This window comes from Pogona vitticeps, chromosome 5 (assembly GCF_051106095.1).
Source record: "Pogona vitticeps strain Pit_001003342236 chromosome 5, PviZW2.1, whole genome shotgun sequence".
Taxonomy (NCBI): domain Eukaryota; kingdom Metazoa; phylum Chordata; class Lepidosauria; order Squamata; family Agamidae; genus Pogona; species Pogona vitticeps.
Window position 1 is genome coordinate 90,083,072 of NC_135787.1, and position 13,600 is coordinate 90,096,671.

Here is a 13,600-nt window from a genome sequence, read left to right on the forward strand (position 1 = left end):
GCTTTTCACAAGAAGAATGTGGCCATGGGGCCCCCCTCCAGGGCTCTGATGGTGCAGGGGAAGCCATCAGAATCCTGGCAGGGGTGCCCCAAAACTACCCACACCAGCTTTAGAGCACTTTGGAGGCTTTTCCTGCACCATCAGAGGACTGGCATGGGACCTCCAAAGCCAGCGATTGCCGTGAGAGGACCCCCTGCCAGTCCTCCCATGGTGCTTCCCCAGCTCCCTACCCCTTAAGTGCCTTTTTTAAAAAAAAATCCCATAGGAACACATTAATTAATTTTTACTGCATTCCTATGGGAAATGTGGTTTCGCAAGACGATGTTTTCGCAAGATAGCGATTTCCGCAGAACGGATTAACATTGTCTTGCAAGGCACCACTGTATAGCTCACCTCAGTCTTCTTTTCTCAGGGCTAAACATGCTCAGTTCTTTCAGTCTTTCCTCATAGGGCTTGGTTTCCACTTTCCTGATCAATCTTGTTGCCTTCCTCTGAACCTCTTCCAGGTTGTGGCATTCTTCTTCTAGTGTCCAGAACTGGACACAGTGTGATGACATGGGTCATAGAAGCCAGAAAGTAATTTCTAAATGGAATTTGTAGTCATGAAATTAGCTAGAAAGAATCTATTCTTGGTCTGTGTAATTCTAATGGAAGTTTCCAGATGCTGTTTTCCTTCACAGAAGTCCTTGTTCTCATCTAGTCACCCAGGATACGGAATTCTAAACATTCCATTCCTACTGAAGTCTAAACATTCTAGCAGTGAAATCAAAACAACACCTGTGTTCTCATGAGACTGGAAGGACTAAGAGAGATAACTTTTCCTTCTTCCTGATTAGCTGTCAACGGGTGAGAGGAAAAGGGGGGTATTCCAGCACAGAAAAGAAAATGCAGTTTTGCAGAGTCCTTTTTCGTCTCATGGATTTTTAAGACTTCTTTTTCACCTTATGGATTTCTAAAAGGACTTTTCCATCAGGGATTTCTAAAAGGGATTTTTTTGCCTTATGGATTTTAATGGACTATGGTTTCTTAGGTGGACATTGGAGTTCCTGAAATTCTTTTAGGATGTAGTTCTTCAAGAGTTAGAGGGGAAGCAATGCTTTTCCTTATTTTTCTTAGCTAGTGATTTTATTGTTTTATTTTTTCTAGCTGGAGTTTGTTAGAGTTCTAACTGTAGTTATGGAAATGTTTCTGAATGCTTTGCTTTTGCAACAAACTGAATTTCTTTTTAAATCTTAATTTTTCTAATAAAACAAATATACCAAAGCTATTATGTTTGATCTCTTGAACAGACACAACCTGCTACCAATACTAAACTTAATTGATTTCTTTTAGGCCACAGAATTAACTACCTTGAGTCCAATATTTTCTTGGGTACTGAGAGATCTAAATGACTCTGAGGCTCATGATTTTATTTTGGTTTCTCAATGATTTTTAAATGGGAATAGACTTGGGAAAAGGTGCTGGTGGGACAGCCTGGTTGAGACTGGGACTCATCTCAACTTGAATAGGGGTCAACCAGACCTGGAACCTCTCTATTCCGAGCTGTCTGTTTCTTCTAGGAGAACGGATATGCTGACGGATATACTCTAGATGAAGCCTAACCAGTGCTGAATAGAGGGGAACTAGTACCTCATGGAATTCGGAGACTATATTTCTGTTAATGCATCCTAAAATAGCATTGGTCTTTCTTGCAGCCACATTGCATTGTTGGCTCACATTCAGCTTTTGGTCTACAACAATTCCAAGATCCTTCACACTTGTAATATGACTGAGTCAAGTATCCCTCATCTTATAGCTGTGCATTTGGGGTTTTTCCCTTAGGTGTACAACTTTGCACTTATCTCTGTTAAATTTCATTCTGTTGTTTTCAGCCCAGTAGTCAAGCCTAACTATATCTTTTTTCATTTTGTTCCTCTTCTTCCAAAGTATTAGCTATTCCACCCAATTTTGTGTCATTTGCAAAATCGATAAGTATTCTCTGCACTCATTCATTCAAGTTGTTACTAAAAATGTTGAAGAGCACTCGGCCCAGGACTGAGCCTTGAGGTACCCCACTTGTTACCTTTTCTCATTTTGAGAAGGAGACATCTCTGAGTATGATTTGTAACCAACTGGGTATCCACCTGACAGTTGTTCTGTCTAGCCCAGGGGTGGGCAATTAATTTCTATAGAGGGACCACATGAAAAATCTGAACTGTGTTCGGGGGCTGAACCAACTTTACTTAAAAATAAAATGAAATAGTGATGTTAAGGTTGTTTTTATTTTAAACTTGTTAATCTTCACAAATACTAAAGAGGTTTTTTGCAGTATGTTAGAGATAAGCAACTGATCAACTTTGGACAAAAAGCTATAAATAGTTTTGGTCCACAAAACTGTCTGTGGGCTGGACAGGAGTGGCTCGTGGGCCATATGTGGCCCTCAGGCCGCACTCTGCCCAGGTCTGATCTAGCCCATACCTAGTTGGCTTGCTAATTAGAAATCATGAGGCACTTTGTCAAAGGAATTGTTGAGGTAAGAATACATTATTTTTACATCATTCTCACTGTCTACCAGGGACGTTACTTGATCAAAAAACGAGTTAAGACAAGTATGTCAGAATTTGTTCTTGACAAATCCATGTTGGCTTCTAGTTATTACTCCACTGTTTTTCAAGGTGCTCACAGAGTGACCACTTTATGATCTGCTCCAAAATTTTGCCTTATATTCATATCAGTCTGACTGGTCTGTAGCTCCTCAGTTCATTCTTTTTGCATTTTTGAAGATACAGACAACATGAGCTATATTCCCCACCCCTGCTCAGTGTCACAAAGTATTTTAGTTGGGTTTTTAAAATGTTTATTATATTAAATATGGTATACACAATGCTGTTTTATTTTAATCAGCTTGGCCCACAGAAAGATAAATTTAATCTGAACCAGAATTTCAGGCAACCTAGAAGTTTATTTGTACTCCTTTGGGCAGATTTTCCTTTTATCCCTGCACATCACTCCTATCCTCTCCAGGAGAGTCACTCTCATTTGTTTCTCTCTGTTCCTCTGTGTCTACATTTGGAAAACTGTCAGTCCTGAGTGTTAGCAAGGCTCAAAGACACCTGAATGAGGCAAGTGCAAGGTGTGTGCCAGAAATGCTGGTGCCCAAGAGGGCAGCAAGATTGTGACAGTGGCATGTTTTGCTCCACCTGAATTGACCACTCTTCCAGGTGCGGTGGCAGTGAAATGGAGGTAGAGGAAACTGCGTGGGACATGCCTCCAGGCCCTTCCTGAGCCAAGAAGGAGGAAGGCAAGAGGGGCAAAAATGTGAGGGATGAGAACCAGAGAGGAGGGCACAGGGGGCTGTGCGGAGGTGTTTATTTGGGCTTCAGGAAGAAGGGCTCTTAACTGAGGAGGCTTTTTGGGAGGGGGGAGAGAGAGATGAAGGGAGAGTCATTTCCAAACCCAAAAAGGTAAATTACATTCAAAGTATATTGACATTTTTTCATCCTCATAATCTGATAGAGGCACATTTACACCCCTTCCAATAATTATGTATTATTATATTAATATTAATAGGTGAGAATTATATTCTGAAAAAACCATCAATTTTAATGTGTTTTCTTCACCCATTTAAAATGCCTATTTACCCAAATGTGGCGGGGGGATGTTACTTGACTATTATAAAAGGAGATCTAGACTTGAAAAAGTTTGGAAAATACTGCCCTAGATGTAGAACTTTGCACTTCATCCTGTTAAATTTCATTCTGTTGTTTTCAGCCCAGTGCTCAAGTCTATCAATATCTTTTTGAATTTTTTGTTTTGTTTTCCAGGATATGACACCCAATTACGTGTTATTTACATTACTCCAATGTTGTAATAGGCAAATGTAAAGATACCTGTTACTTCTGAATGCATCAGCTTCTGTTGACCCATTGAGCATCACCTGAACAGTACCACAAGCTGCTTCTGCAAACTAAAACAAGTAGTGGCATAATCCTTAGTTCTTAGCTATTTGTAAAACAGTAAATACATACTGGAATTGTCAAAAATCTGTATTACTTTCTTCACAATTTTTGTGTAATATTTTAGGCACAATGAACAAATGCACCTTTTCCTTCCCCCCCCCCCATCTTATAACAAGCATAGGAAATACAATCTACATGAAGACTGTAGCATCATTTGCTCCCACTGTCAATCTAGTTCTAATTGGAAGTAGAGATGGGTCCAGTGTGGTTTTGTGGATCTGGCCCACAGGTGATACAGGGGCACCCCAGATTCCATGCCTTGCCTTTTCCTCCAGGTGCCCACTCAAAGGAGGAGGCAGGGCAGGAAAGCCTGTGGTGCTGCTTCTCACAATGTGCCTGCAGGAGGTGGTGGGGCACAGAATCTGGGTGCTTGAGCAACACGTGTGGGTCAGATCCTCCAATCTGCACCGAACCACCAAGTGGCAGTAAGTGCCCATCTCTAATTGGAAGAGGTGCCTAAGTTTTTTTAAACTGCCCAACAATGATCAATCTAAACAAATCTGCAATTAATAATGAGCTTAAAGACCACCAGTAGTGAATAATTAGTTGGACTGTGTTACTTGGCCTGCGGTGTAAATGTTTGTATTTTTAGTGGGGGACTTTTAGTGGGTGGGGAGTGTTTGGGAATTTTATGTGTGTGTATGTGTCTGGTCTCTGGGTGTCTGTGAATTTTGTTGTATGTGTATATACTTACAATGACAATAAATTATTATTATTATTATTATTATTATTATTATTATTATTATTATTATTATTATTATTATTATTATTATTATTATTATTATTATTATTATTATTATTATTATTATTTCTTTTGGGGGCCCAGTAAGAATTGCAGGGGAGTCTGGTCTGGCTTGCATGTACTTAGCTGTTTGTTTATGAGGGCAAACTGCTGGGTTTCCCCTCATAGAACAAACTTCTTAAGGGGGAGGTATGTAGCGATCACCCTGCTTTGACTCAGGTAGATTATTGCCATGTACCAATGAGAGCTGTCAGGAGGTGGAGCCAGACAAACTAGAATGGAGGGGTGAGTCAGAGTCTAGTTAGTTCAGTCAAAGACAGGGTTTGGAGAGAAAGAGTTTGGGGTTCAAAGTAGTGTGTGTGTGTGTGTGTGTGTGTGTGTGTGTGTGTGTGTGTGTGTTTAAGGAGTCAGGGGGTTCAAAGTAGTGTGTGTGTGTGTGTGTGTGTGTGTGTGTGTGTGTGTGTGTGTGTGTGTGTGTGTTTAAGGAGTCAGAGTGTGACCTGTATTAATTAAGATAGAAGAGATTAAAGTAAAATACTGAAGCTTTGTGTAACTTTAAGAATGTGCTTAAGAACTATTCCTAAAACAACTTGTAATCAATAAACCTGGTTCTATTTAAAAGTTCAGTTCTGAATGGACCTCAGTCTTTCACAGGAGATATAGGTTGATAAAGAGATCAATTGGTGGCAGTGTGTTAAAGGGCGTGTTGGGATACTCGTGTGAGCTCTGTGTTTGGTGAAACAAGCAGGGGCCATGGGGTAAACGTCACACATACCTAACAAGAACTGTCAACATCTGATGAATTTGCTATTCAATGTTTATTTTCAAAGTTAACTATCTGATGTTAGAGTATGTCAGCCAGAATTCTATTTCCAGTTTACGCAGGCATTATGGAAATCATGTAAGTCTTTGTGGAAAGTGATCAGAAACATAGGAACACAACCAGCACCCTATCAATGTTGGAATATATAAGTGCAACCATGCATGTATGTGTATGTATTTTCATACAAGAAAGTTAGAGATGTGTAATTTACATATTCTAATTTTTGTAACCAATCAGATAAAATTGCCGAATTGATTAAAATGTCAGTTATGTTATTCAGTTAATTGATCTGAGAGTTAGCTATTGCAGATTTATGTTAGTAGTAGTCCGCTTGTCTGTTAGGAATCTGATCTGTTACTATGTTTGATAAGAATATACCAAGTTAAACTATTATAAGTCTGTCAAGCACAAGTCTGTACTAAGCCAAATGTTTCAAGCACTCAGTATATTTTATATAGATGTTTTACAGTAAATGTTCTTAAAGTTTTTATCAAAATTATATGAATATTATTTCAAGTGCGGGAACACACAAGGGAACACACAATTCATATTCTATACAGCTTTTTATACTGCATTTGAACTGCTGTGTACAAACTCTTGTGCATTTCAACAATCAATGAGCAGTAATTTGCTGCCAAGACTTAGAGTTTGTGCAAATGTAATTGGAAATAGGATCCCAAACACTATATATATCACTGAACCATAATATATATTACTGGCTAGAATTCTGTACAACATACCATCTTTGAAGCCATTTTCCAGTATATTGTACTGGGGTTATTCTCACACTCAGTCCACTTTGGGCAAGATTTGTAGTTGACTCCTAAAAATATTTTAAACACAAATATAAATAGGATGTCTTGTATTTTGTGAAAAAAGTGGGAAAGACTAAGATTTTACACAGTGTCCCTTTTGTAAATGGAAGTAATCCTTTTGTTCATGGAAGAGCAAAGCAGGATCCACTTTTCCTCTTGTGTGGGAGAAATCTTTGTTTTAATTGTGTATGTAACTTAAATACATTCTAATCTATTTCCCTTTTTTATTGCATTTTTTAATCCTAAAGGTACATCCATCAATCTTTTGATCACTTTCTACCTGCCCACTATGAAACATCTTGTACTGCAAGGCTTCTTTCCATGTTCAATGCAATTTCCCCCCTCTAACATACCATGATGAAATCTTGTCTGTCTTTTCTGTACAGAACACTTTCTCTTACCTGGACTGGAGGGTTTTCCACACCATGAAATCCCATCTGCTATGTAGCCTAGCAAAGTGTCTTCCAATGTGAGGAAATCACGGTTAGCTTTTGTGTACCGATGTACAAGGTCATTTGTCTTGCTCCAGAACAGTGACTAAAAGTAAAAGGGTCAATAAATAATTCAAGGCTTTACCAGATTTCCTCTCATGATTGATGTTCCTAACAATTGCAAACATATACTACATTTGGCCCAAATATCAGATTACTTGCTGTCTATATTATTCTAAATGCATTCCTTTATTTTGTAATCTTGGTTTTCAAGACTAAGTCAAGGCATTTTGCTGTCTGAGCAAAGATGCCTCTCTCCCATTCCATGTACAGAATCAGATTCTGCTAACAACTAGAACTTACTTCCTCTATCGCAGGAGTCTTTCAGTATGAGGGCCACAATCTCCAATTAAAAAAAATGAGCAATGTGCACAAAATGACAGGGTACTGCTTTAAAAGACAGAGAGAAAAAAAAGGATTTATGGGTGTTTAATCCATTCTAGAGAAGCTGCTGAACAAGTAAAATATATAAATTAAATACAATTCAATGGGCAATGTTTATATGATGGGATAGGTTTGCAGGGAATTGTGCCACCTAATGGAAGAAGGAATATCTGATAGGCACTTCACATCACAAGATTCCCCAGCTACTCAAAACCACTTTATGAAGAAATCAGGGCAAATATGGCAATATAGTAGTAATCCTTGCACACAAAATAAAATGACAGAAAAGTGTTACCTTGTTACATGGGATGGGATGTCTTGCAAACTCCATCAGAGGTTTATAATCTTCCTCTGTCACACTGCATGGGTCCTTGTACATAAATGCATTCTGCAGTAGTTTCCAAATTTTAAGGCAATCTGTATCTCTGCAAAAAGATTTTTAAAGGGGTTTATATATTGTTTGCAATTCAAGTCACCATTTGATCAAAATTACATGAAATAAGGACTTGTTTCTCTATCTAGTAAACAACCACTGTTTAAGACAGCATTTCCCACCCAGAGAGTTGTGGTCCCCATGAGGGTCGCTAAATATTTTCTAGGGTGGTGGTAATGGGTTGCCTTATATGTGTTGTAACCCTTTGTGACGTTCACCCCTCATGGCTCCTGCTTGTCTCCTCAAACATAGAGCTCACAAAGGCAAACTAAAACCTCTCTTCACACGCTGCCACCAGTTGATCTCCTTATCAACGTACTTTACTTAGAAAAGATGAAGATCCATTCAGTACTGACATTAATAAAAGAGGTTTATTGATTACAAATGGTTTCTAAGATAATTCATAAGCATATTCTTTCAGTTTCACCAAGCATCAATATTAATCTTCTATCTTAAATATCACAGGTTACTAATCACTCCTCAGACTCCAAACTATCCTTTTCATAGATTCCTAACACAGACTCTCTGACTGACTGACTCCTCTCTCAGGCTCCACCTTTTTAACATCTCTTGTGGCCCCACCTCTTAACTACATTAGTATATATCTCATAACTATTACATATCTAATTACGTAACTTAGGGTGAATGCTACAAACATCCCCCCTTAAATATGTTTGGGAGGGGAAACACGTTTTCCATCTTAAACACACATGCATCATTGCATACAAACTCTACTTACCCTCTGACAACATTCTGCAAGCAATAACAAAATCCTATATAACAATCACAATATCTTATTACACTAAACATTCAAATACAGTTCAATAATATACTTTATCATTTATACTTATGACATTTAACATTACAACCTTACAGAAATATAACATAATCAGTAACCTTTTACATAGATAGTTAAACAGGCACTCCCAAGCCAACTACATCAGAGCACAGAGTGCTGTCCTCTGAAGATGGCAGCCACAGAGACTGGTGAAACGTTAGGAAGTACTGCGAGCAAACACGGGTCCAAAAACACGTGTAAGCTTGGACAGAGAGCAATCAGGAGTTTGCACATGCTAAAATGGGCTGAATGAGTCCAAACTCAGCTAGCCATGATACAACACTCCTTCTCACAGGTCTGCCCACATAAGAACACCCTAGTACTCTCAGATATTATTGTGAAAAGGTCAAGTGGGCTTTGTAGTCCTTAGACTTAACTTGCACCACTGACAGGACTCTAAGTAAGCTAGGCCGAGGCAGCACTCTCAGATGACCCTATGACAAGTGTACTGTTCAGAAAACCAATTGAGTTTTATAATCTTTATTTTATTAAAGAATAAGCATATTACTAAGTATCAAAGCCAAATTAAACCAAAACAAATAAACTAGCATTGTGCTGTTTAGTTACAAAGATGTAGTGAGGCAAAGAAAACATGAAAACTAGAAAAGTGTTCAAAAACCTTACAAAAACACAAAAAGCCATTAAAAAGAATAAAAACAGTTCCACTCCAGGAAATCATTAGTAAAAACAAAATAATCCAAGTAGGTTATAAAAAGGCTATAGTCCTCAGTGATCCAGTAGAACAAGAATCCTGTACTAAAAAGAAAGATTCAGTAAAAGTCCCATTATCCTTAGAAAAGTCAAATCCAGTAAATGTACCATAGTCCTTACAAAATTACAAGAGCATAGTCCATATGGAGTATTCCAAGAAAAGAAGTTCATAAAGAATATTCCATAGGTAACAGTCCATAGAAATTAGTCCAAGCATAGTCCTTAGGGAAAAATCCCATAAGTCCATAGGTAATCCAGTATAGTAAAGGTTAGTCCCATGTGTCACGAATGACTGAAGGATCGGTCTTGAAAGACAATGTCCATAGGCAAAAAGTTCCTTTTTCAAGAGTAACTGGCAAGGGCTCATCGCACCTTCCCACGATGTCATCCAATCAGAGTTCGTTACTAAGCAAACAGTCCTGTTGCATCACATGACTTCTTTCCCATCCACACCAGATGTTATTTGGGTTACGGTGGTTTATCAAAGAGTCACAACAATTCCCATCTATCTAATCACACCGAGTCCTTTCTCAGGCTCTCAGAATAACATTCTCTCTGCTCGCCTAGAAAACAACTTGTCAGCATAGCAAAGATACTTTATACAAAGAATCAAGATGGAACCTCTCTGGCTCATTTCTTAATTACAAAACCCATATGCCTTTAAAAGATTTTAACTCAAAAACCCATCTCATCACAAGTACAACCTTCAGAACACAGCCAAAGAGCCCAAAAAACCCACAACAATGATTAGATCCCGGCTGTGAAAGCCTTCGCGAATACATAGTCACTCAATAGTTCGTTCTGGTTTATTTTAGAAGTCTTAGAACCATTCTCCAAGTCTCAGTCCATCAATATTCATTTTTTTCATCACTATACACAAACAGAACATTTATGATAACATTACCAACTTTGTTTATCCCTCCCATAAGTCATTTGGCTTTTGAGGCAAGGTATCAGCATCCACGATCTGAGTCCCTTTTATGCTGTGAATTACGAAGTTCAAATCCTGCAGACTCCTGTTGTCATCTGCTTGGCACAGCGCCTCTCCAAGTCCAACACTCGATGTATCTGTGAGGATGGTGAACTCCCTGCTGTAGTCAGGTACGCTGTGGACTAGTCCGGTCGTTACCACCTCCTTGAACTAGTCACATGACTGCTGGCACTCTGGGATCCCTCTGATGATCTCTGGCTCCTTCTTCCACATTCTCTTCAGTTGACTAGCCATCATAGGGCCCTCTGTTGTCCACTGGACGTTCTCTGCTTGCAGTTTATTAGTGAAGCCTGCTATCATTCTGGCTCGGGGCTTCACTTTCTCAGCTGGGGAAAGGGTAGGCAGTTCCCTCTCCTCCTCCTGAACAACTCTGGATCTGTCCCTCTTTAAAATGTCAGGGTTTACACCTTCCTCCTCACTGACAAATTCACGCAAAGGGACTTTCATTGCAAAGTTTTCCCTATGTGGGGGACCACTATCACAGATCATCTCAAAATCCACGGGCAGGTTATCTTTAAGTGCACTCTCAAACACTTGGTTTATTTTAGATGGACAGAGGTTCTCCTCTGGTTTTATTTCTGCATTCATTGATAAGCTAGGTAGGGGTTTGCCTTGCAAGGTTTTAGGGTCTATTTCAGCTGCAGAGCTATGAGACTTTCCCCTCCAGTGCTGGTGCAATACCTCTATAGGTTCTGACTCTTCCAAAAGCAGTTTACTCCCCTCTATAGATCCCAGTTCCAGCACTTTGTCCTCAGGACAGAATGATCTTTCCTGGGCCTCATACAAGCTTTTCTCCTTTTCAGGAGTCCTTCCCAAGCTTGGCTCTGCCACTTCTAAGGACTTTTCCCGATATAAAAGATCCTTATCCAGGCAAGATCTCTCAGGGCATTCAGGAGACAATAAAGTAGGTGAACTGGCCACTTCAAGGCAACCCACCAAGTTAGTGTCCTTCTTCTGCTCCTGGGCCAAACTATTTTTATTAGGAATCTTTAAAAGCATGAGATTAGTTTCTGAACAGCTATTAAGCTGACTATGCAACAAACTTTCTCCTTCCAGGCTTCCCTCTGGTCCAGTATCCATTTCTGCTGCAGTGGGTAATTTCTGGCCCCCTTGTGAGTGTGTTAGTACAAAAGCACTCTTAACATGCTCTATCAAGTTTTAACCCTCTCTATACGTCAGGTCTTTGTCAGTTATAGACCTCTCTAGGTGTCCAGGGGTCAGCAGAATGGGGTTCTCTTTAGCTTTTGTAATACAATCATTAAAGTACTATTTTCCTTCTGTTCACCAATACAGGAAGTATCATTAGAGGTTTTCAATATAACCTCATCAGCCATTTCTGCTACCTCAGGGTTCTTCTCTAACCTGGGGCATCCCTTGTTTGATTCAGAGGTTAGGGATTCCAGTCTTCCCTCAGGGATTGTTAATTCCTCTCCCAGGGAACATGTTCCTCCAAAAGCATTCTGCACATGCTTAGTGAGATCTAGCCCAATTAAACAAGGTCCTGGAATTTGATCAGAAATTGCCACATCCCAAATTCCGACCCAATATCTATATTTCATCTTTACTTTAGCTGAAGGATGCCTCATCTAATATAAAGTTTAGCCATAGGTAGAGTCACTGGAATAGAACTTATTCCCTTGATTGTAACAGTTTGGTTTGGAAGTATTTGTTCTTTAGGTACCACAACAAGATTTTGTTGGCACAGTTATCAACAACTCCCATGTAAGACTTCTCATTAATAAGAATTTCCTCACCAGGGTTCTGTACTAAAATATTTTGTCTTTACAAGAAAACACTGAACGGCCCTGGCTAGTGGCAGATCAGAATTCTCCATCATGCTAGTTGCCATGGAGACAGAACCATTGTCACAACTTCCCTCAGTGGCTTCTACAGTTTTTAAGCAGTATACTTTTTTTGGTCTGTCCATCATCTTCTCCATTTTATTCTTGTTTTTGGTAGTGTTTGACTGAATATGCCCAAACTCTTTGCAGTTATAACACTGTCTTAAAAGTCCTTCTCTCACTCTGAGGCGATCTATTAAACTTTTCCTCAGGGTTCCCTCTCTTCAGAGGACTACGCCTTGACAACTCAGGTGAGGCATTACTCTGGCCTTCTTTCCCTGATGTGTTTCTGAGGTAATCTTTATTGAAGGGTCTCTTATTGTCCAAAATGTTAAAATTTACCTTAGAGAACCTGGGGTTTCTGAACTCACTAATGTAATCCACCTGTTCACCAGCTTCTAATAGAGTTTTAGGATTTTTGGCTTTAACTAAATAACGCAATTCCCCAAGCAAATAGAATAAAATTGTTCTAACCCAATCAAATTTTTCATCTGCTCTAGAGAAGTGACATTTTCACGTTCCATCCATTTGTCCAAACATTGGACTAATTTAGCTCCTAACAGAGAATAACATTCCATTTCTCTTTGTCTTAATTCCATTTGTCTGGCCTCTTGCTCAGCTTTTTCTCTCATCTCTAATTCTTTGAGCTGTAATTCCTGAGCTTCCTCTCTGAGTCTGTACTCCTGTTCCAGTTTCCATTTTTCAAACTCTTGGGAACTTAATTCCTTTTGGCTCTCTGAGGCACCCTCATCAATTTCCTCCTGTTCCATTAGAGTTAAAGGGTCTCCGTTTCCCTCCATTTCTTGTGATAAACTCTCTGCCTCACGACTCCCCTTTTGGCTACGTTGGGGGGGGGGGCATGTTTATTCCTGAGATTAGTCTTGAGTGTTTGTACTGATTTTAAAAAGGACCTGTCTTTCTGCTTTTAATTCCAGTCACTGAAATAATTTTATATCTCAAGCCTCTGTTTTGATTCTTCTATCTCCTCAGATCTGCTCTGACCTCTAGCTTCCGCTTTTATCCACAAGCGCTCCCTTAACTCTCAGAGCCTTGGATTTTAAGGTAGCCCAGTGGCCTTCCAAATCATGAGGTAAATAAACAGGACTTTTCCTTTAGAGCAGGGGTCTCAACTGGCTGTGTGTGTGGGTTCTTTGATTTTTCCCCCCAGCCCCATCATGTTCTGATGGTGCTGGCTGTGTGTGTGTGGGGGGGGGTGATTTTTTCCCCCAGCCCCATCATGTTCCAATTGGGCTTGGTCTGTTTGTTTGTTTTCTATTCAGCCCCATCGTGTTCCATTGGGTCTTGGTCTGTTTTTTTGTTTTGTTTTTTAATTTTCTTTTCAGCCCTATTGCATTCGATGGGACTGGCTGTGGGGGGGTTCAGCCCCATTGTGTTCCGATGGGGCTGGCTGTGTGTGGGGGGTGTTGATTTTTTTCCAGTCCCGCAGCATTCTGATGCAGCTTGGTGTGTGAGTGTGGGTGTTCTTTTAATTATTTTTGATTATTCTTTTCGGCCGGAACGGATTAATGGGGT

General features: G+C 39.6%; 1 protein-coding gene across 2 annotated transcripts in view; it reads right to left on the reverse strand.

Annotated features, from left to right (window-relative positions):
- Window positions 1-13,600, reverse strand: part of LOC110085956 (ADP-ribosyl cyclase/cyclic ADP-ribose hydrolase 1) — a 50,352-nt gene that overhangs the window by 15,586 nt on the left and 21,166 nt on the right. Inside the window, exons 2-6 of one of the 2 annotated variants that reach the window (XR_012087568.2) lie at window positions 7,549-7,678; window positions 6,780-6,915; window positions 6,304-6,386; window positions 3,870-3,946; window positions 394-583 (exon numbers count right to left, since the gene is read on the reverse strand). Coding sequence is in view for 1 of the 2 variants with exons in the window: in XM_020806580.3 (XP_020662239.1) it covers window positions 3,870-3,946; window positions 6,304-6,386; window positions 6,780-6,915; window positions 7,549-7,678 (426 nt within the window). In the remaining variant the exon portion in view is untranslated. The remainder of the gene's footprint in view (window positions 1-393; window positions 584-3,869; window positions 3,947-6,303; window positions 6,387-6,779; window positions 6,916-7,548; window positions 7,679-13,600) is intronic. The other variant, XM_020806580.3, reaches the window with a different exon arrangement.